This window comes from Jaculus jaculus, chromosome 1 (assembly GCF_020740685.1).
Source record: "Jaculus jaculus isolate mJacJac1 chromosome 1, mJacJac1.mat.Y.cur, whole genome shotgun sequence".
NCBI lineage: Eukaryota > Metazoa > Chordata > Mammalia > Rodentia > Dipodidae > Jaculus > Jaculus jaculus.
The window spans coordinates 111,035,863-111,059,237 of NC_059102.1; the positions used below are offsets into that span (position 1 = coordinate 111,035,863).

The 23,375-nt window shown below is 38.4% G+C and overlaps 1 protein-coding gene and 1 non-coding gene across 3 annotated transcripts in view; one reads left to right on the forward strand and one right to left on the reverse strand.

The window, feature by feature from the left end:
• Positions 1-23,375, reverse strand: part of Tex10 (testis expressed 10) — a 133,739-nt gene that overhangs the window by 11,901 nt on the left and 98,463 nt on the right. For both annotated transcript variants that reach the window (XM_045157862.1, XM_045157863.1), the window contains exons 6-11: positions 16,756-16,994; positions 16,017-16,152; positions 13,452-13,627; positions 11,038-11,215; positions 5,300-5,388; positions 2,448-2,581 (exon numbers count right to left, since the gene is read on the reverse strand). In XM_045157862.1, the coding sequence (XP_045013797.1) occupies positions 2,448-2,581; positions 5,300-5,388; positions 11,038-11,215; positions 13,452-13,627; positions 16,017-16,152; positions 16,756-16,994 (952 nt within the window). The remainder of the gene's footprint in view (positions 1-2,447; positions 2,582-5,299; positions 5,389-11,037; positions 11,216-13,451; positions 13,628-16,016; positions 16,153-16,755; positions 16,995-23,375) is intronic.
• Positions 22,038-22,144, forward strand: LOC123458225. Its single transcript, XR_006635522.1, has one exon. It is a non-coding gene; the product is annotated as a U6 spliceosomal RNA (small nuclear RNA).

A 23,375-nucleotide genomic window follows, 5' to 3' on the forward strand; every position in this document is an offset into this window, starting at 1 on the left:
ATTACGAGAGTTTATTGTCTATAATTATGAAAGCTGTCAATTAAAAAAAACTACCAGGAGTTGCAGAGATGTCTCTCCAGTTAATGGTGCTGGACTGCAAAGCCTGCCAGCTTGGATTTCCCAGTACACACATAAAGCCAGATGTATCCAAAGTGGAGTGTCTAGAGCTTGTTTGCAGCCCTGACATGCCTATATTATCTCTCTCAAATAAATAAAAATAGTTTTAATTTAAAAAAAACACATAAATAAGAACCTTTAGATATAGTAAATATCAGACCAGGCATGGTGGCACACACCTTTAATCCCAGCACTCAGGAGGCAGAGGTTGGAGAGTTGCTGTGAGTTTGAGGCCAGCCTGAGACCACATAGTGAATTCCATGTCAGCCTGGGCTACAGTGAGACCCTACCTCAAAAAGCTATAAATATATATGTATAAGTATATGTATATGTATAATGTACAGGCTGGGCATCCCTTATGCAAAGTATTCAGCACTAGAAATAAGTACTTCAGAATCCAGAACATTTGAAACTCATGTTGGGACTTAGTAAGATTAAAATTTCTGAGCACTAGGGATTTACAATATATGGACCGCAGGTGCTAATGGCCCTGCAGGCTATGTGTGGTTCAGCTTATGTCTGCTACTCCCCAAAGGAGAAAAGAGAAATCTACAGGAAAGGAAAGGGAGATGGGAGTTAGCCCTTCAAAGACAGCAAGCATTATACAAATTCTACTTTGATGGCATTATGTTAACAAAAGTGAAATATGTAGAAAAATTGCATGGAGAAACAAAGACAGCTTAGAAGCATTACATCGTTAGAAAACTTAAAGAACTGTCAACATCTGTATGTTGGGAAGTTATTTTAAAAAATATTTTTATTGATTTATTTGCAAATAGAAAGAGATATACAATCAATGTGCTAGGCTCTCTTACCACTGCAAAGAAACCCCAGATATATGTGCAACTTTGTTCATCTGGCTTTATATGGGTACTGAGGAATCAAACCCAGGCCGTCAGGCTTTGCAAGCAAGTGTCTTTAACTGCTGAAATCTCTCTCCAGGCCTTCTTTTCACTTTTTGAAAAACCAGCATTTATGGAGAATCTACAAATAAACACAATCCCAGGCACTGTGGATAACAGAGGATAAATGTCATTGCATGACTTTAGCTTTGTGACCACTCAAATAAGGTCACAACAGAAGTATGTGAAAATCTAGAAAAGGCATACCTCTAAGCCTTTCCTGAGGAAGAACATGAAGAGAATTGGGGGCAGAATGATAGGGAATACATCACTAATAAAATCAGTTCATATGGCAGCACAACAGAGTTCTAACCTGAATCTAGAGACTCCTCTGTTACAGAATACTGGCAAAGAGTTTGGGCCAGAACATCTGAGACCTAGCAATTTAGGATTACAGGAAAGGAAGGTAGTGTGTGCTCTAGCCAAAGGCTTCCTCAGTCACTAAACAATATCAACCAGTAAAGAAAGACTCAGATTTTCAGCCCAAGACTGAAATCAGAATTACATAGGATAACTACAATCTTACTAGAAAAGCTCCTTCAAATTCAAATGAAGACATGTAAAAAACAAGCGGTTCAGAAGCCAGCACAGTGGTGTGTGACTCTGATCACAGCATTCAGGAGGTTGAAGACTGAGAATTCAAGGCCTGGACTTCATAGCAAGGGCCTGTCTCCAAAAAAACCGAGATGGCTCAGTGGGTAAGGCAATGTGAGCAGCAAAGTTGGATCCCTGACACCTATGTAAAAAGTTGTAACCTCAGCCCTGCAGAAGGCAGAGCAAGGAGGGCTGCTGGGGCTCATTGATTAGCCAGAAAAACTGCAAGCTCCAGGTTCAGTGAGACATCTTGTCTCAAGGAAATAATGTAGAAGAACAATACAGGACACCTAATGAACAAAAAGTCATGTTTAAAGACACCAACTCCTTCGACTAGAGAGATGGCTTAGTGGTTAAGACACTTTCCTGTGAAGCCTAAAGAACCAGGTTCAGTTCCCCAGTACCCACATAAAGCAGATGCACAAGGTGGCACATATGTCTGGAGTTTATTTGCAGTAGCTGGAGGCCCTGGTGTACCAATTCTCATTCTCTCTCCCTCTCCTTCTCCCCCCCACCCCCCCACTCTCTCTCTCTCTCTCCTTACAAATAAATACACACACACAAGAAGATACCAACTCCTAATAAGTTTTTTTCAATAACAAAGTCAAATTCTGCCTCTTCCATGAAGCTTTTCCTTTTTTAAATACATGGACTTATCCTATTATAAACAAACCTCTCTTACCTAAGATAAGAAGTCTGTTCAAGAATAAGGATGACTTGCTGTCCCACTCATCTCTAAAAGCTTCCATATATGATAATTTCAATAATACATAACCGCAGGAAGATCATGGGCAGAATTCTGGGAATGAATAATTTCTTTATGGACACACTTACCTCTGTTATGTCCCAATGGTGTAAAAACTGGTCCAAATCCGTAAGATAGAGAAGCACAGGGGAAAGTTGTGTCTGGATGACATGAGGAACTCCCCGGAGGTTCTGAAGCCATGTCAACTCCTCTTTTGAAAACCCTAATGCCAGTGACAAAGGAAGCCAGTATTACAAAGCAGTAACATTCTGTATAGTATTTATTTGCAAACACAAAGAATGAAGGGGGAAAAAGAGAGAATGGGTGTGCAAGGGCCTCTACTGCTGATGTATGCATCACTTTGTACATATGGCTTCATGTGGCTACTGAAGACTCAAACCCAAGCCATGAGGCACTGAAAGCAAGCACCTTAACCACAGAGCCATCTCTCCAGCACCTGTAGTTTTTTTTTTAAGACAACAATATGTACTTGTGGGTAAATTCTTTTTCTTTAATGTTCTTCTTATATTCAGCATATTTTGCAGTATTTTACAAATAAATATGCAAAGGATATGATATGAACCAATTTAAAAAAACAGCAAAAAAAAAAAAAGCAGGTTTTACCTCTTACTGGAAGCTTGTTTACTATTTTTTTGAAAGGAAAAGCATAATCTTTTAAATTAATGCAGTCTCAGGGTGGCCTTGAACTCATGGTGATCCTCCTATCTCTGCCTCCCAAGTGCTGGGATTAAATGCATGCGCCACCACGCCCGGCTTTTTAAAGTGTTTATTTATTTATTTACAAGCAGAGAGAGAAAGAATGGGAGTGCCAGGGTCTCCAGCTGCTGCAAATGAACTCCAGCTGCATGTACCACCATGCATCTGTCTTTACATGGGTACTGGGGAAATCAAGCCTGGGTTATTAGGGTTTACAGACAAGCACCTTAACTGCTGAGCCATCTCTCCAGCCCCTCCAAGTGTTTTTAAGTCACTCTATCTTCCTAAATCTTTATAGTTGGTGCAGGGGAGAGGGATATGGATTGTATATTACACTTGATCTAACATATACAATTTGTGTTTTCCTCATAGGCAGCTCTCAGAATGGTAAGACCACTGCAGATACAGCCAAACTAGCTATATGTCATGATGTTCCTAGCATCACACTTTTATAAGCATGATAAAAGGAGGCATTATCTAGTTTGCTACTCCCATAACAGTATTGACTCCTAACAAGCTTTCTAAAACCACTGAAAACTTGACATAAAACATGGGGTTTCAAAACATTTTATCTTATGGACTGTGGAGATGGCTCAGCAGTTAAGAGTGCTTGCCACTTAAGCAAGGGCCTTTTAGGCCCTGGCAAATTCCAGTCCCTGGAATCCAAATAAAATGCTGGGTATGGCCAGAAATGCCTGTAATCCAGAGTGAATGATAACACCACAAAATTACTGGGGCTCTCTGACAAGCAATTCAAGCAAAGAGATATGCAAATGAGCCACAGAGGCCAACACCTGACTTCTTGGTCCTTCATGCACACCACACCAAAAAATAAAATACCTAACTTATGAGATCCAACTTTATATAAAAGTTTCAAATCTTAAAGTCTTGAAATTTTAAAACTGTCATTATTATCATCCAAGTATAAAATACATATACTGAAATAGTATAATCATTTAAGGCAGCAGTAGTACTATTTATGTAAAGTACATTATTACTCATTTCAGCAATTTTATTGTAAGGGCAAACAAAGCAGAAAATATCAAATCAGGGGTTGATGAGATTGCCCAGAGGTTATGGAAGCTTGCCTGCAAAGTCTGACTGCCTGGGGTTCAATTTCCCAGTATCCACATAAAGTGAGATGCACAAAGCGGTTTCAATTGCAGTGACAGGAGGCCTTGGACCACCCACTCGTTCTCTGTGCCTGTCCCTCCCTCCCTCTCTCTCTCTCTCTCTCTCAAAATAAACAAATATATTTTCTTAAAACTTTATCTAAAAAATATAATAGGGCTAGAGAGATGGCTTAGCAATTAAGCACTTGCCTGTCAAGCCTAAGGACCCTGGTTCGAGGCTCGATTCCCCAGGACCCACGTTAGACAGATGCACAAGGGGCGCACGCATCTGGAGTTCCTTTGCAGTGGCTAGAGGCCCTGGTGTGCCCATTCTCTATCTGCCTCTTTCTCTCTCTGTCACTCTCAAATAAATAAAAAACAAAAAATTTAAAAAATATATATATAATAAAAAAAGAAAAAATCAAATCAAAAGAATTCCTAAATCAGGTGTGAGTCATATGCCTATGATTCCAGCAATTAAAAGGCAAGAGGATCAGGAGTTCAAGGACAGCATCAGTTACACAGCAAGTTTGAGGCCAAATGGGTTATAAGAGTCACAAAAATGACAAAAGCTGGCATTAATAAATGTGTTTAACTAAAATGAGTATTCTAGTGGTATTTTAAAGCACTGTAACGAAATTTTCTTTGCATATTTTTTGTTTGTTTTTGTTCTTCCCAAGTAGGGTTTCACTCTAGCCCAGTCTGGCCTGGAACTCACTCTGTAGTCCCAGGCTAGTCTAGAACTCACAGCAATCTCCCAACTCAGCCTCTAGTGCTGGGGTTAAAGGCATGTACCCCCACATCCAGCATTCTTTGCATATTTTGAAAAGAGGTATTCAGGTACAGTTCACTATAATCAAGTTAAGAAGACAAGGCAAGTAAATGAAAATATAATTATGTGACATTCACATGATCATCAAACTTTTGACACTGTCAAAGATAAATCCTGTACTACCATGTACATGTAGGGTATAAATACATCATGAAAAACATGCCAAGACAGACCATCTGCCATGTTGAAAACCGAGAACCAGACAGGTAAGACAGCAGATCAAAGGAGGATTATGATTTCAACTAGGTTTCTTTTTAACCTGGTTAGTGAATGTAGTTACCTGTAAGTGTGGAAAATAAAAAGCTGAGATAGTCTACATCACTTATCATCCAGTCTTCAACTGAATGCTTCCAGCCAGAAAATGAAGACCTATAATAAACAAAAGGAGAACTAAACTAGTACAGCAATCCATTTTTCCTTTTTTACAGGGGTGAAGTGGTTACTAGAGACTAAACCTAGGACCTCCCAGTGTCTTATTACTGAGTTACACCCCTAGTCGCTCGTTACCTTCACTGAAAACACATCCAATTTAGTAAGCTAAAATACAACCTAGAATGTACATTCTTTTTTTAACTTTGCTTATAAAACCTCAAGTTCTGGAATACAAAATTTAGAAATTCTAACATTTATATTTATGTAGTTACATTAAAAGGCATAACCGACACACAAATAAAAGAAAATTTCCACCCCATTTCCAAACTAGCCTACAAAGAGCAGGTTTCTTTTTCAGTAGTACATTCTGCCACTGTGTATTTATTGTTGTTTGTTTATAGTCTTATCCTTAGCAAGAGAGCTAAGTTTAATTAAAGTGCAGCTTTATAGCTGTATGTAGATATAGTCCTTAATTAGGCAAAGAAAGTCACAATAAGACAACTAGGTATTCCTATCTTAGAAATCTGTAAGCCCTACCAGTACTAGGGATGTAGAGGCAGGAGGTACCAAGGAGATCAAAGTCAGTAATGGCTACATAGTGAGTTCGAGGCCAGCTTAAGCTAAGTGAGACACTGTCGGGGGGGAAAAAAAAAACAAAAACAAAACAGAGCTGGCATGGTGGTGCACACGTTTAATGACAGCACTCAGGAGGCAGAGGTAGGAGGATTGCCATGAGTTCGAGGCCACCCTGAGACTACATAGTGAATTCCAAGTCAGCATCAGCTACAGTGAGACCCTACCTCGAAAACCAAAAATAAATAAACTAAAATTAAAAAAAAAAAAAAAAAAAAAAGCAGGGCTGGAGAAATGGCTTAGCAGTTATAGCACTTGCTCGTGAAGCCTAAGGACTCAGGTTCAGTTCCCCAGTATCCACATTAAGCCAGATGCATAAGGTGGCACATGCATCTGTAGTTCTCTTGCAATGGTTAGAGGCCCTGGCATGCCCATTCTCTATCCACCCCCCCTCAAATAAATAAATATTAAAAAAAAAAAACAGAAAGAGTGAGAGGAAGAGAGAGACAGAAGACAGCTAAGTATGACACAGCTTTAAATGAAAATTACTTAGTTTCTGCTAGGATATCTGTTTCTAGGTCGTGTTTAAAAATGTCCATCAAGGCAAGTTAGGAAGAGCAAAGAACAACCAAAGACATAGCAGATGGTGACAATGATCATCAGATTCAATAACTAGGGTCATAATTTTTAACTTTATTTTGCACATATGTGGATTGTGTGTATGTGTATGGACATACCAGGGACTCTTGCCAATATAATCAGACATGGGTGTCACTTTTTGCACCTGGCTTTTTATGTGGGCACTAGGGAATCGAACATAAGCTGGCAGGATTTGCAAGCAAATACGTTTAACTGCTAAGCCATCTCCCCAGTCGGAGGTTACAAATTTTATCATAGACATCTGAATAAATATAGTCAAAATTTGGATTTTCTACTTCACCTATATAAGCCCCCCCCCCCTTCTTCCCCAAGGTAGGGTCTCATGCCCAGGCTAACCCAGGATTCACTATGAGTCTCAGGGTGGCCTCAAACTCATGGTGATCCACCTACCTCTGCCTCCCAAGCGCTGGGATTAAAGGCATATACCACCACACCCAGCTAAGCCCTTGTTTTTTAACCAGTATAATAACTGCATTTGCATTTATTAATAGTCTTAAATGGGGAGGAAAATAAAAGAAAAATTGTTTGTCCTTCACAAAAAACATGCAAAGAGCTATGAAGAAATATCACAGAAGGTTATTAAAAAAAAAAAAAACTACAGGTGCTCCGCAGAAAAGGAATACAAGGGTTGATAAGAAACATACTCTTGCACCCAGTGAATGTGGGAAGCACTTGTGCCACCCAGTGGCTAAAAGTAACAAATCCATTTAAAGTCTTAATAGGAACATGCAAGAAATGCCCCATAGTTGTAAAACTTTGGTGACCCCAAGCCAGAACACTTCTAGAGAGCATAACATAATTAATTATGCAGTCAGAGAAGTAAACCAGAATTGTTCTAGTATACCACACTTTTAATTCACCCACCTTAAAGTATTAAGCCTAATTTTCCTAGCATAAGCAATCTCTTTCCTTAAAGATTGTATTTAATGTTATATCTTTCCTGGATTTATGTTTTATATTTACCCAATCCAGAGACAAATAAATCATGGGCAGAAAGGTAAAAAAGGCCACGGGATATAATTATGGAAAAGCAAAGCTGACAAGAGAACTTGAGAGTATGTATAGTCACCACAGCTTTAAACACAGTATGACAGGTTGCTTGCACTATTTTGCGGATTTGCCACTGGAAGGCATGCCTGCTTCCAGGTTTTGCAGTGTTCGTGAAGAAATTAGTTTGTTTTCTAACCACTCTTTTAAAAAATACCTTTCTAGTGCATATGTTTCTGGATGGTATGGAAGGGGAAAAAAAATCAACTTGTATAAAACTGTAAAAGGAAGGTAAAGAGATAGTTCTAAGTATACTTCCTAAAAGCCATGAGGAGCTAGGCTGGTGGTGCATGCCTGTAATCCCAGCACATGGGAGGAAGAGGGAGGAGGACTGCTGTGAGTTCAAGGCCACCCTGAGACTACATAGTGAATTCCAGGTCAGTCTGAGCTAGAGTGAGACCCTACCTTGGGGGTGGGGAGGAGGGGGAGAAGCAGCAGCAGCTACAGCCACCATGAGGAAATGAACATGAATGATTTCTAGCTCACTGAGTTTTCACACATGGCACATGGAATAGCCTACTTTAATGGTGTTAATGGTACTCTGCTCTCAAACACTTTGACAAAACAGCTGGGCATCAGAACTATACAATTTAATCTAAAAGCCCACTTAAAGTAACAAGATAAAAGCAGAGATTAAAGAAATATTTCAGTATTTCTAGTAGCAATGTTTAGGGTATATATGCGTAAGAAGCACTGTTTTAATAGCACAGGTAGGAGATAATGAAAAAGGTGGCTAATGCACAGTCATGATCAAGCAGACCAAGTATACTGTAAAGAAGAAACTAATAAGTAGTTCTCAATATAGTTGAAAGAACAAACATTAGTCTTAAGTTATAGCCCTATATGAAGTCATAAAATGGTAATGGAATTATTGATTCAATAATGTTGAAAAGCCTAATTTTATATGTCCTTTAAAAACAGACTAGTCTAGATGGAATCAGTATATATTTAAAAACAATAATTGACTAATAATCTACTTAATTACTAAAAAGAATATTTAATTTGGCAATCACCCCCCCCAACAAAAAACAAATGGACTTTTGAAACTATCCTAGACAAAAGCTAACATAAACCTATGTGAATCATAGCAGGCATTGATGAAAATATTAAATGCAGCTTTTAAAGAGAATCAATTTCAAGAAATGTTCAAAAGCTAAGGAAGAGTGCCCTCCACTGGAAGTATAAAAACATTTCAGTTATAGGAACAGTAGATACAATGAAGTTTTTAAGACTTAACATTAAATAAATGTTCCCACTACAAAAAGGACAAGGTTTTTCTTTTTAGTTTCAAGAAAAATATGGGAAACTAATGTTTAGAAAATAATGCACAAATGCACAGAAGAAGTATATCTTATATTTTGTTTTTGTTTGTTTTTGTTGTTGCTGGCTTTTTGAGGCAGGGTCTCACTCTAGCCCAGGCTGACCTGTAATTCACTCTATATTCTCAGAGTGGCCTTGAATTCATGGCAATCCTCCTATCTCTGCCTCCAAGTGCTGGGATTAAAGGCATGCACAACCATGCCTGGTGAAATATATCTTAAACTTTGAAATACAAGCAACATGTTGCAAATAGTTCTCTGTTGCTAGAAAGAAAGATATTGACAGTTATGAATCCCACCTCAAGCAACAGTAGCCAAATACATATACTCTAAGAAGAGACTGACACAGAAAGCCTATTAAAAGAGAAAGCTTCAGGCCAGAATGATGGTGTAGCAGTTAAGGCACTTGCCTGCAAAGCCAAAGGATCCAGGTTTGATTCTCCAAGACCCATTTTAAGCCAGATGCATAAGATGATGCATGCTTCTAGATTTCATTTGTAGTGGCTGGAGGCCTTGGCATTAGCGCACCCCCCCCCCTTTCTCTTTCAAATAAATAAAAATAAAATATTTTTTAAAAATAGGTAAGCTTCTCTTACCAGGGATACAGGGTATGTGCTATAGAACTAACCTTTAATGAAATGTTTCAGCTTTAATCTACATTTCAGTTTCTGCCTAAAATATCAGACCCATGAGCCACAACCACTAATAAATACTGATGACATGAAAATACTAAGACTGATGATTCAAACAAACAAGTATATGAAGATACTCCCAACACTGGCAATATAGAACTGTTATAAAACTTTCCACAGTGAAATGATGAAACCACTGTAAGTTATGACAACTCTTCAAAAAAAACACTGGACTAAGGAGATAATGCTCAGTGGAAGAGCACCCACCAAGCATAGGCCATACTGTAGGTTTAATAGCCAGTGCCATTTAAAACTTAATACAGTGTTACATGATCGAGTCATTCCATCCCTAGATATACAACCAAAAAAGTTGAAAGTAGGGTCTCAAAGAGACACTTGTATGGTATCTTGTCACATTATCACACTGGCCAAATAGCAGAAACAACTCAGATGACCATAAATGAGAAACAAAATGTAATAGATAGTCCCAGTGGAATATTCGCCTTTGAATAAAAAATAAAATGGTAATGGAATTATATATTTAATGGAATAAAAATCTGATACATGTTACAGAATAGTGAACTTTGAACACAAAATCAAAGAGCCATAAATAAAAGGAAAAATTATGCAATTAGTAGGAGGCACTAGGATAGATAGTCATGAAGGCAAAAGAGAAAACAGAGCAAGAACAAGGAATAATTATCCTTTTAGTACCTACATTATAGAATTTAAGTCTGAGATAATGAAAAAATTTGAGAATAACATTATAGCCTTAAAAATGTTAAAATGTTTAATCTTGTTACGTATATATTAATCCACACAAAAATAGCAAGAGGGGCTGGAGAGATGGCTTAGCAGTTAAGGTACTTGCCTGCAAAGCCAAAGGACCCAGGTTTGACTCCCCAGGACCCATGTAAGCCAGATGCACAAGAGGGCACACACATCTGTAGTTCATTTGCAGTGGTTGGAGGCCCTGGCATGCTCATTCTCCCTCTCTCAAATAAAAATAAAATATTTTTTTAAATTATCTGTTTTTTAAAAATAGCAAGAGATTTTCACTGATTCCTGGTTTTAGTCAACAACCTTATTCAGTTCACCAGCTACATTAAATTCTAAGCTCTTCGAAAGGAAGGTCCATGGCACTTAGCATGAAAGAGGATCCCTACCTACATACATGCTGTCAATTATTTCACTTCAACCTCTATTCCAACACATCACTAAGTATCTTGCAAGTCTTACTCCAGCAAGCTTTCCCCAGGCAACAAAGATATCATGAGAATAGAAAATATTACATAAAAAGTAAATCAATGTGATAGCAGTAGGTGATTTTAAAAGCATTTTTTATATATTTCAATTGCAGTAAGAGAAGGGGAAGAAATTATGTACTTCAAGCAGAGATCACTTCACTATAATACCTCATGTATAGTATCCCAATGAGCGTGGCTGCCAAACTTGGACTCAGTCTTCCCATAACACAGCACCGACTTAACCGAGAAAGCAAATCAGCTGACAGGGTAGGCAGAAAATACACAAGCTGAACCAGATGATGCTGAGATTCTGCAGGGAGAACCACCATAGCGCCTTCTTGTGGATCTAGTGGGGTAGGTAAACATACAAAATTCAACTACAAAAATACACAAGCCACAGACTGGATTCATAATGCAATTTGAAGAATTCCTTTTCCAAGGCTGAAAAACAATGTTAAATTTCAATTATATCTATTACATCAAAAGTTTTTAATCATAAGACATATGTATGCCTTGTTAAGCTATGTTCTAATGAAAAGCACTGAATATAATCACTTATTTAAGATTTGACACTAATTTTACAACATCTAAGACCTTAACGGAAACAAGAACTTTGATAGGATGAAAATGGATGGGGCATGAAGAACAACAGGGAAAAACTAATTCTGCTAATCATTAAGTAAAGAATAACTTAACACAAATGACCTGCTTATTCTAATACATATATGCAGCTATATACAAACACACCCTACACATTTATGGTGCAATATTTAAAGTATTAATATACAACTGTGGAAATATCTTTCACATAATGAATGGATAAATACATGTGAGAATAACAATCAGCAGTCAAAAGAGTAAACACTAATGAACCTTGAAAATGTATGTTAAGGGATAAAAGGCAGATGCAATGAACTCCTATAAAGGAATGTTCAGAATAGCAAACCCACATAAACAGAAAATAAGATTGGTAGTTGCCAGAGGCTGAGGTTAAGAGGGACTAATGAAAACTGGGTTTCTTTTGGGGGTGATGAAAATATTTGTTCTCTGATTACATAATGGTGATAACTTTATTACCTTAGGAACATAGCTTAAAAAAAAATCACTGAATAATACATTACAAAATTTCAAAAGTTAGCAATTTATATATCAATAAACTATACATGCTTTGTAAGTGTATATCCCAATAATCTTTTATTGCCACTTTTGCTTTAAAGATTAAGTAGTAAGGGGGCTAGAGATATGGCTTAGCAGTTAAGGTACTTGCCTGTGAAGCCTAAGGACCTAGGTTCAATTCCCCAGTACCCACATAAGCCAGATGCACAAAATGGCCCATGTATCTGGAGTTTGCTTGCAGTGGCTGGAGGCCTTGCTGTGCCTATTCTGTCTCTCTTCTATCTTTCTCTGCTTGTAAATAAATAAATATCTTTTTTAAAAAAAGATAAAGTAGTAAGTTAGTTCCAGAGACAAGTGAAAAATGTTAGTTCCAGATACAAATTAAGAATATATGAGAGCTATACAAGATACCTTACACTTAAACAATAAGGGTATTATCTTGTCATCACAGCTTCAAAATAATTTTCAAGGTGCCTTATTATTTGAATTTGTGAATAGCAAGTATATTTAAAAATAACTTAAAGACACTGAAAAGATGGCCCAGTGGTTAAAGGTTCTTGTCTTCAAATCCTGGGTTTGATTCCCTAGTACCCACATACAGATGCACAAGAGGCCACATACAGCTGAAGTTCATGTGCAGTGGCAGGAGGCCCTGGTGTGCCCATTCATATTCTCTCCCAATTAATAGATAAAAAATAATTTAATACTTAAAAAACAAGTTGGCCATAGTGCTACATGCCTGTAATTCCAGCCGTCAGAGGCTGAGGCAAAAGGATCTCAAGTATAAGCAGCCTAAATTACACAGGGTGGCCCTGTCTCAAAAGCAAAACAGAGGGCTGGAGAGATGGCTTAGTGGTTAAGGCATTTGCCTGCAAAGCCAAAGGATCCCAGGGTTCAATTCCCCAGGACCTACGTAAGTTAGAAACACAAGGTAGCACATGCATCTGGAGTTCATTTGCAGCCGCTGGAGGCCCTGGTGCACCCATTCTCTCTCTTTAAAAAAAAAAAAAAAAAAAAAAAAAAAAAAAGGGAAAAGAAAAAAGAAAATGGTAATGTTTTGATGGCTTAGTGGTTAAAGCATTTGCCTATGAAGCCAAAGAACCCAGGCTCGATTCTCCAGGACCCAAGTAAGCCAGATGCACAAGGGCCACATGTATCTGGAGTTCATTTGCAGTGGCTGGAGGTCCTGGCATGCCCATTGTCTCTGTCTCTTCTCTCTCTCTCTGCTTGCAAATAAATAAGTAAGTAAAATTAAAAAACAAAACAGAAAAGCAAGTGAGAGATTACGTAAAAAGCATTTACAACCATTAAACTTTTTTAGCTATTCTAATACTTAAACAAATTTCACTGTTTGAACAATTTACCCATGGCCTAACTAACCTGAACCAAAGGAGAGTCAAATCTGAAGAAACTTAAGCCCTGTGTTGGAGACCAGTGGCTACCTACACCACTAAGCACACTCTTACCATAGATGCGAAGAGCAGTGGCCTGTAAACTTTTCAGTAATTCCTTATTTGCTCGAGCCGCAGCAGTATGAATGATGTCAATCAGCTGTGCAGACAGCTCAGGGTTTCGGGAGCCGAGGTGAAAGAGTTGCAAAGGCAAGCCAGCCAGCCAACGGGACAACACTCTACTACGGTATCTTAGGAAGGCCAAGGAAGAATAAGGTGAAATGTAACTTACAAACAAAATATATTGATCCAAAACAAATGTTTCAATTAAAATGCAGCACAAAAAATTTAAATTAAAAAAATAAGGGGCTAGAGAAATAGCTTAGCAGTTAAGGCACTTGCCTGTGAAGCCTAAGGGACCTAGGTTCAATCCCCAGTACCCGTAAGCCAGATGCAAAAGGTAGCACATGCATCTGGAGTTCATTTGCAATGACTAGAGGCCCTGGAACGCCCATTCTCTCTACCTGCCTCTCCCTCTTTCTCTCTTAAATAAATAATAAAATCACAAAGTTAACTATATGTAGCATACTTATTCCATTTAAACATTTTCAAGCCTGTAAGATGCCAGCATTGTCCATCCAAGTAGGACAATTTTCCTAAGCTTTACCCACTAAATTAACAAGCTATATTTGGGGTATTATCTAAACTATTTTGTCTTTTCTTTTACCATGTTTATGTGAGTGGTATGAATGTCTGCATGTATGTGAGTACAGGTGTTCATGTGTACAGAGGCCAGAGTTTGGCACTGGGTGCACTGCTCAGATGTTCTTCACCTTATTTACTAAGTCAGGGCTCTCACTGAGCTCATAGGAAGAGCTCACCAATTTGGATAGTGTGACTGGCCAGCTTGTTCTGAGGATGCATGTATCTTCACAGCACCAGAGCCAAGATTGTACATGTGTGCTGCCATGTCCTGCACCATGGCAAGCACTTTGCTGAGTCATCTCCCCAGCCCTAAATTATTTCTTGTTAATGACAAGAGGAACTATTTAACTCTATGAACTGTTTATCCTAGTTATTGCTAGTTACTACACTACATATACAACAAAAATTAATTTTGTTGCCCACAACAAAATGGCTTCAAACTGCATATTTTATATTTTTTACATGCTTACTTGTGTGGTGTGCATGCATGCCTGTATATGTGTTCATATGTGTGTGGGTGCATGTGCGTACATATGGAGGCGAGAGGTTAATGTGTAGTGTTTTCCTCAATCACTCTCTGCCACATATTTTGAGCGAGGGTCTCTCATTAAACCTGGGCTTACCTACACTAGCTATTCAGCAAGCTCCTGGTCCTCAGCTTTTCCATGGTGCTAGGGATCCAAACTGAGGTCTCACGTTTGAACAGCAAGCACTTTACTGACTGTGACTGTTATTATCTCCCCAGCACAGCAGTATTTATTTCTTTAGGATATTTACATCAAAGTGCTAATGTCCTGGGTAACAACAAACAATACTGCAGTCCCTTAGAGATTAGTGGTTTAGGCATGTCCTTTGTCAGACAAACTTGAACTTAAATCTCAGCTCTGCTACCCAAAAGCCACCAGTACTTGCATATTTATTTAACCTGCTAAGCAAAAAAGCTTTGGTTTCCTTCTGTAAAATGGGACTAATAGTTCCTACCTCATAGTAGTACTAGAAATAGCAAAAATTATGAAAAGATCTGGTTTACAGCAGATCTCACCAGACCATATTCCAACAACTATCTATGTATGTTAAATACTTGTAAATCACTCTATTTCATCCAGATACCTTTCTCACTGTCCCCAAACATCAAATTCAGCATATCAAAAAGTGGTTTTTTGTTTTGTTTTGTTTTGTTTTTGAGGCAAATCCAACAGACATTTGAGAGAACAAGAGAAAGAGAATTGGCACGGCAGGGCCTCCAGCCACAGCAATCGAACTCCAGATGCATGTGCCACCTTGTGCACATATGTGGCCTTGTGCACTGTGTGTCTGGCTTACATAGGACCTGGAAAGTCGAACCTGAATCCTTAGGCTTTGCAGGCAAACACCTTAACCGCTAAGCCATCTCTTCAGGCCCCAAAAGTTATCTAGCTCACTGGCTAAAGGGAAATTGAGAAACTTTCTTATTCTACATGGCCCAATGATGCTAGATGGCTACTGATTCAACCTCCATAATTTTAATGGGAAGGAAAAGAAAAGGTTATGGTTATTATAGGTTTCTACAACAGTCTTTTTGCTATAAGTAGGCAGGTAGAATTATATACTAAATAGGTACCTGTTCAAATATGGGTACAGTTTCCTAGCACTATTAAAAGTTGCTTGTTTGCCAGGCACGGTGGTGCACACCTTTAATCCCAGCACTCAGTTGGCAGAGGAAGGAAGTTTAAGGCTGCCCTAAGACTACATAGTGAATTCCAGGTTAGTCTGCACTAAAGTGAGAACCTACCTCAAAAAACGAAAACAAACAAACAAAAAAAAGTTTCTTGTTTATAAAATGCTATGCCATTTCTTAAAATAAGATAGAAACCTCCAAAATCTTACTAGTTGACTTATTTAAATAGACTTCAAAATAACTCAGGAAGAGAAAAAGGGAAAATAAGAAAACTTTACCTGAATCTGTAAGATCTCAGTTCTTCTTTCTGATAGATTTTACTGAAAAACTTCAATAACAAAGTTCTAACGGGAAGGAGAAGGCCCCTCTGCTGATACAACATATAAGCTGCCTTAATAAGAGCCTCTGTTGCCTCTGCCAACAGAAAGAACATAACTGCATATGTCAAAATGCGTCTTCAAGAGTTCCCCAACCCCTGTACTTGCACACTTACTTCGTTCCTGTGGCAAAGCACAGTCTAAGCACAAACTGATAGTTACCACACCAAAACCCTATAGCAACAGCATGCATAACTTATACAAAAGTCAGACCAACCAGATGTTACAGCACAAATGTTATTAGGAACAAAACTAAAGATGACAAAAACCAAGATATTGGAAAGGTGAGTTAGATGTGAACCAAACAGGAAAGCTTGGATTCTGAATGCAAGAAAGTTAACAGTCACAAACCACTTGATGATCTAAACTTAACCTCAAGTGAGAAGAAAGGCAGAGCCAAGCATAATTTATTCATCAGAGGAAAAAGTTCTTCAAAGGTAGCAATCTTTACCAATGTGCCTCAGAATGGACCTATCCCAAGAAAGGAATATTCTAAGCCATATTTAAGCCACAAGTTCAGGGCTGACATAGACAGACAGTGCTTCATAAATAACTAGATGAGCTACCTTGTAATGAATGGCTTGAATGTAGTTAACAAACTACATGAATGATGACATTAGAGCAAAACAGCATCACCTACCTCTGTTTGGTTGTATCTGCATTAACCTCCATGATACTCCAAGCAATCTGTTCAGCTGCTTACTGTTTAGCCTAGAACCATCTTCAAGAGTCTCTGTCACAAATTTCCTTATCATTTCTATCCAATTGGAATCTTTCTGCAAAGTTGAGGCATTTGCCAGGGAGACCATGATATCAGACAGTGTTAAATTCAGTAAAAGATGATCTACGTTATTGGAGAGAACGTTGCAATGCTTGACGCTAAAAACAAACACACACACATATGCATCTATAAAGTGTTATGTCTATCATACCTGCTTTCTTTACAGTAATCAAAATAGGCATTAATAGATTCTTTTTCCTTCTAAAATTTATAAATTGTTAAGGTGAGTGTTTGGGCAAGTTTTAGGCCACAGTTCTATAATTATCTTTAAAAGTTTATTTAAGAAAGCCTGAGTTGCCGGGCGTGGTGGCGCATGCCTTTAATCCCAGCACTCGGGAGGCAGAGGTAGGAGGATTGCCTTGAGTTCAAGGCCACCCTGAGACTCCATAGTGAATTCCAGGTCGGCCTGGGCTAGAGTGAGACCCTACCTCAAAAAAAAAAAAAAAAAAAAAGAAAGCCTGAGTTGAAAGTATCTGTGGGTTGAGTCCTTGGAGAAATCAGTTTTTTGTTTGTTTGTTTTCAAAGGCGTGCACCACCACGCCCGGCTGAAATCTGTTATTTATACAGAAGGCAAATGGTCTTGTATAATATTGCCTGTGGATCTTGAAGACATGAAAGACCTGCTATGAAGACCTGAAAATATGCACTTCAAGTTATTTTTGAAGTACCGGTATATTTGGTGATATATTACCACAGATCTTAACTTTGCTTCTAACTAATCATGTGTTTGAAAAGAATTACAAATTTCTCCTGGTCATAATTCCCTCATTATAAGGAAAATGATCCAGATAAACACTGGTCTAAGATGACTTAATTTTATAATCTACATATTAAAATCAGTTTATTATAGTAAAATAAAACACATTTCTTCTAAAGTTTAAAAAAATTAAATATCGCAAGATTTTAATATAAATAAAGCTGGCAAGTTAGGACATAACTCATTTCACACTCTTCACCAGTAGAGGCTATTTCATGTTTAGAAAAGTGTAAAATAACTATATTCATAAAGATTTCTGACCAATTTTAAAGAAATAGCTCTGGTTTAGGTTTGAGAAAGCACACGAGATAAAATTACCATATGAAACATAAGGCTAGGAATGACCAATGGCCCACAAAGGGGAAATCAAACCACATTTCAGTCAGTAGCTATAGGCACAAAAAGAACTCTTAAGAGGCAAGAGTGTGATGGGGCTGCTAGCCTCTTTCAAGTGCATGATTATATGGACAACAAAAGAAAAAAAAAAAAGAAGTTACAGACTACTATCAGAGAAACAGCTACATGACTACTGGAGCAATGAAGACAAAAGATGCCACGAGCAAGAACCAGGGTCAATGTGGGTATGAACTAGAAGGAGGGCATTTAGTAAGAACAAAATCGGCTGGATTTGGAATTTGCTTATACATGTATTGAGTTTGGAGATGGAGGCGGGAGAAGTCAAGGGTTCTAGCACTAGTGATCAAGACAATAGAAATAATGAAGAAAAATAAGAGTGAACAGAGGTGCAGAAATAAATTCTACATTAGATATGTTAAACTAATGTGTCATAAACCTAAGGAAACATTGCAAGAAAGCAATTCAATATATAAGTCTGACACTGAAAGATTTTATAGGAATTACTGATATAACCACTCTGAGCACACTGTTAAACTATATAGCTGATATGTCTAGCTAAAAATCTTGTTGGGCTGCAGCGATGGCTTAGTGGTTAAGGCGTTTGCCTGCAAAACCAAAGGACCCAGGTTCGATTCCCCAGGACCCACATTAACCAGATGCACAGGGGGGTGCACACATCTGGAGTTCCTTTACAGTGGCAGGAGGCCCTGGCACACCCATTCTCTCCACCCCCCACTCTTCCTGTCAAATAAATAAATAAAATATTAAAAATTTTGGAGTTTTATCATTAAGAGAGGATAAAACCTAGGGCAGATGAGCACTTTATCCCTACATGTGAGTTTTACAAACATACCTTACATTTACCTCATGTAGTATAATCTATTATCTGAAAACTCTTAATGTACCTTGTGAGAGTTCATTCCACTCCTCCAGTAATTTATATGTACCCAAATTTTAATGACTATATCAGCCATCAATTCTACAAGGCAGGCAAATCTCCAGGGAAACTTCCATGTCCAGTAATGTTGGTGTAGGAAATTAAAACCAAATACCCTTACTAAAAATAAATGCTGGATTCAACCTCCTCCCACCCTTTGGTTTTTTCAAGGTAGGGTCTTGCTCTATCCCAGGCTGACCTAGAATTCGCTGTATAGTTTCAGCAGTGTCCTCAAATTCACAGCAATCCTCCTACCTCTACCACCTGAGTGCTGGGATTAAAGATGTGTGCCACCATGCTCAGCTCATTTAAAAAAAAAAAAAAAAATCTCAAAAGTATTCAAGAGCTTGCAAGATAAAGAACATTTACTAAATCCCGAAATCCAAAAGAAATCAAGATCTCAACTCTCAAGTGTCAGTCATATGGAAAACCTCCAATGGGTATTACAAAGCAAGAGAAAAGTCAAAGGCCAGGCCTGACACAGAAGTATTCCTACTTCTAGGTAAGCCCCATAAGGGCATCTTCCTCGGGGTGAATATAAACCAGAAAGGGAGCTCTAAATAAACCCCAAATCCAGTTCTGTAGCATCCCTGAGCTTTAAGGAACAATTCCTCTCAACATAGCCATAGACTTAACATAACTCCCATCAAAATCCCAAGCTAGGGCTGGAGAGATGGCTTAGCAGTAAGGCACCTGCCTGCAAAGGCTAAGGACTCAGGTTCAGTTTCCCAGTATCTACATAAGCCAGATGCACAAGGTGGTACATATGTCTGGAGTTTGTTTGCAGTGTCTAGAGGCCCTAGTATGCCATTCTCCCTCTATCTGCCTCTATTTAATAAATAAATTATATATATATTTTTAAAATCCCAAACGGCTGGAGAAATGGCTTAGCAGTTAAGACACTTGCCTGCAAAGCAAAAGGACCCAGGTTCAGTTCCCCAGGACACACATAAAGCCAGATGCACAAGGTGGTATATGTGTCTAGAGTTCTTTTACAGCGGCTGGAGGCCCTGGCACATCCATTCTCTCTCTCTCTTAAGTAAATAAATAAAAGAAAGAAATGTGATAAGGAAAAAAAAAAACAATTTAAAAAATCCCAAAGTAACTTGTGATTACTGACAAACCGATTTTAAAGACCATCAGGTATAAAGCCCTCTGACACTGCAACATGTTATCACCAACATCGAGTTGAGTCACATTCACAGCCATCCTGGGACACATTTGTCCTGTGTGCCTTAGGCTGAACACATGCGGAAAGTACAGACGCCAAGAACAAGATTCTAGCCCAGGCTGACATGAAATTCACTATGTAATCTCAGGGTGGCCTTGAACTCAGAGACCCTCCTACCTCTGCCTACCAAGTGCTGGGAATAAAGATGTATACCACCATGTCCAGCTGGAAAAGAACTTTGAATCTGGCTCACACTACCCATTTTAGGACTTTGCTATAAAGCTAGAGTAATCAAGACAGCATGATACTATTGAAAGAATAAACACACATAAGTTATTGAACATGGGGTCCCAAGATACCCATAAAACAGTCAACTGAACTTTGAGAAAGGGACAAAGGAAATTCAGTTGACAAAAAACAATCTTTTCAACAAACAATAACTAATGTGTGATTACAATCAAGCACAAATGAAGAATTAAAACCTAGAAGACAGAAGTCAGAAATAATGGTTCAATAAGTAGATCTAACATATATGAAATTTACTTTCAAAGAAAAAAATGTTACTGTAGCAATTTTAAAAGATGCGAATTTTTCAGAATTGATTAGAGACATTTCAGGATTCCGAACTCAGATTTGTTAACTCCACTAAACCCCAAGGAAAATTAATCCCCCCCCCATACACACAGCCTATATTAAGCCTGCTAAACCCCAACGAGAATAAAATCCCACAGTAAAACTATAGACTATGAATAAGGAGGAAAATCCTAAGAAATAGAGCCAAGAGTGGTGACACGCTCCTGTAATTGTGGCACTTGGAAGACAGAAGTTGCAGGATCAGGAGGAGTCCAAGGCCATTCTCAGCTACACAGCAAGTTGTAAGCCAGCATGGGCTACAATGAGACACTGTCTCAAAACTACCACAAGCCTGGCGTGGTAGTACACGCCTTTAATCCCAGCATTCAGAAGGCAGAGATAAGAGGATCTCTATGAGTTCAAGGCCACCCAGGGACTACATAGTGAATTACAGGTCAGCCTAAGCTAGAATAAGAGCCTACCTCGGAAAAAAAAAAAAAAAAAACCCACAACACAAAGGCAGGTAAATTTTAAATTCACAGTATCAATCAATTCTTAGATGACTCCTTTACATAGGAACAGAAACCAGCTACTGCCCATTTGTTCAGAGAAAATAACTTCAAAATCTAGAATATTATAAGTTACGTAAACATCCTTTAGAAATAGGTCAACGCAATGGGTGCAATAGTGGCACGTCTGTCATGGTGGAAACCAACTGCCCTCTAACTGGAATGGAGGACCACTCCATGGGAGGGAATACATCCCTGATACTGAAAACCTACAACAGGGGTAGTCATGAGCCCTAGGTGTATAACGTCTGCCTAAATGTATATACTATGCTTATCAAACTGCCCAGTAAGCACTTCTCTTAATGTTCATACCCTTATGGTAGAGAATCTATTCTTTTCAGATGGCAGTGACCTTGAGATGACTCAGAAGGTATTATTGGTGCTGGAAAAAAGTGACATGAGTGCTCAGTACTGCAGTATCTCTATCACACCTTCCAAGGCTCAGGGTCTATTGCGGAAGAGGTGGCAGAAAGAATGTAAGAGCCAAAGGAAGGGTAGGACTCCTTACAACGTGCTCCCCCCAGACACAAAAGGACCTGGATATCAAGACCTCACAGTGCCTGATACTACCTACACAAGACCATCGTAATAAGAAGAAAAGATCATGACATCAAAATAAAAGAGACTGATTGAGAGGGGGAGGGGTATGACGGAGAATGGAATTTCAAAGGGGAAGGTGGGGGGAGAGAGGGCATTACCATGGGTTTTTTTAATAATTATGGTAGTTGTTAATAAAAAATTTTTTTGGAAAAAAAAAGAGAAAGAAATAGGGCAATGGTGCTCGCTTCAGCATAACATATACTAAAATTGGAAGGATACACAGAAGATTAGCATGACCCCTGTGCAAGGATGACACACAAATTCGTGAAGTGTTCCATACTTTAAAAAAAATAAAGAAATGACATTTTTTATTCAAAATATTGTAAATTATTCCAGATTTAGGGACAAAAATGGGGGGTGGGGACATGTTTTAAAACGCTACTGGATCTTATGGGTTAAATCCAGTGATGGACATCAATTTTCTAAAATATTAATTTTTGGTTAAAAATACAAACTTGGGCTGGAGAGATGGCTTAGCGGTTAAGCGCTTGCCTGTGAAGCCTAAGGACCCCGGTTCGAGGCTCGGTTCCCCAGGTCCCACGTTAGCCAGATGCACAAGGGGGCACACGTGTCTGGAGTTCGTTTGCAGAGGCTGGAAGCCCTGGCGTGCCCATTCTCTGTCCCTCCCTCTATCTGTCTTTCTCTCTGTGTCTGCCACTCTCAAATAAAATTTTTTTTAAAAAATACAAACTTTATCATTATTAACAAATGTACTGTTTTCCTCAAACTGACAGGTTCATTTTTTTTTATTTGTATGGAAATGCCTTCCAAACACCCAAGTCTATTAAATAGTTTGCTTTACATACATTTGACAGTCATGACTAGATGCTTGAACCATTAATATAAAGTCTTATATTTTTTTGTATTTTTCCCTGAGCATATATAATCTTAACTTAGATTGAAAACAGTAACAAATGTACCAATTATTACAATATACTACAAAAGTTACATGAATGTCTCTCAAAATAATCTTACTGCGCTGTATTCACTTTTTGCGAGGACATGAAGTGATACAATGACTATGTAAGATGAAATGAGAAGGGTATAAGCACTGTGACCCAGCCTAAGGGTTATCTGGACCTAAATACTGAAATACTATGGCAGTTGACTCCATAACTGAATGGCTACTAAGTGACTGGTGGGCAGGATATATTAGAAAAAAGAAATGATTCTCATCCCAGGCAGGACCAAGCAGGAAGCAGGACACAGTGAGACTGAAACATGCTAAGGGGGAAAAAAAGCAATTTAAAATTTATGAATTGTTTATTTCTTAAATACTTCATTGTATGTTTCAGGCTGCAGCTCACTGCACATCAACTGAAACTACAAACCACACACAAATCTGTTAGTATGTCTGCCTAAATGTAATTATTTGCATACTATATAAACTTATTTTTACTCACATTTTAGAAACAAGTATTGGTGTATGTGTGTACGAATGTGGACCATGGTACACAAATGGAGGTCAGAAGACAGCTTTCAGGTGTTGTCCTAGCTCTCCACACCCTTTGAGAC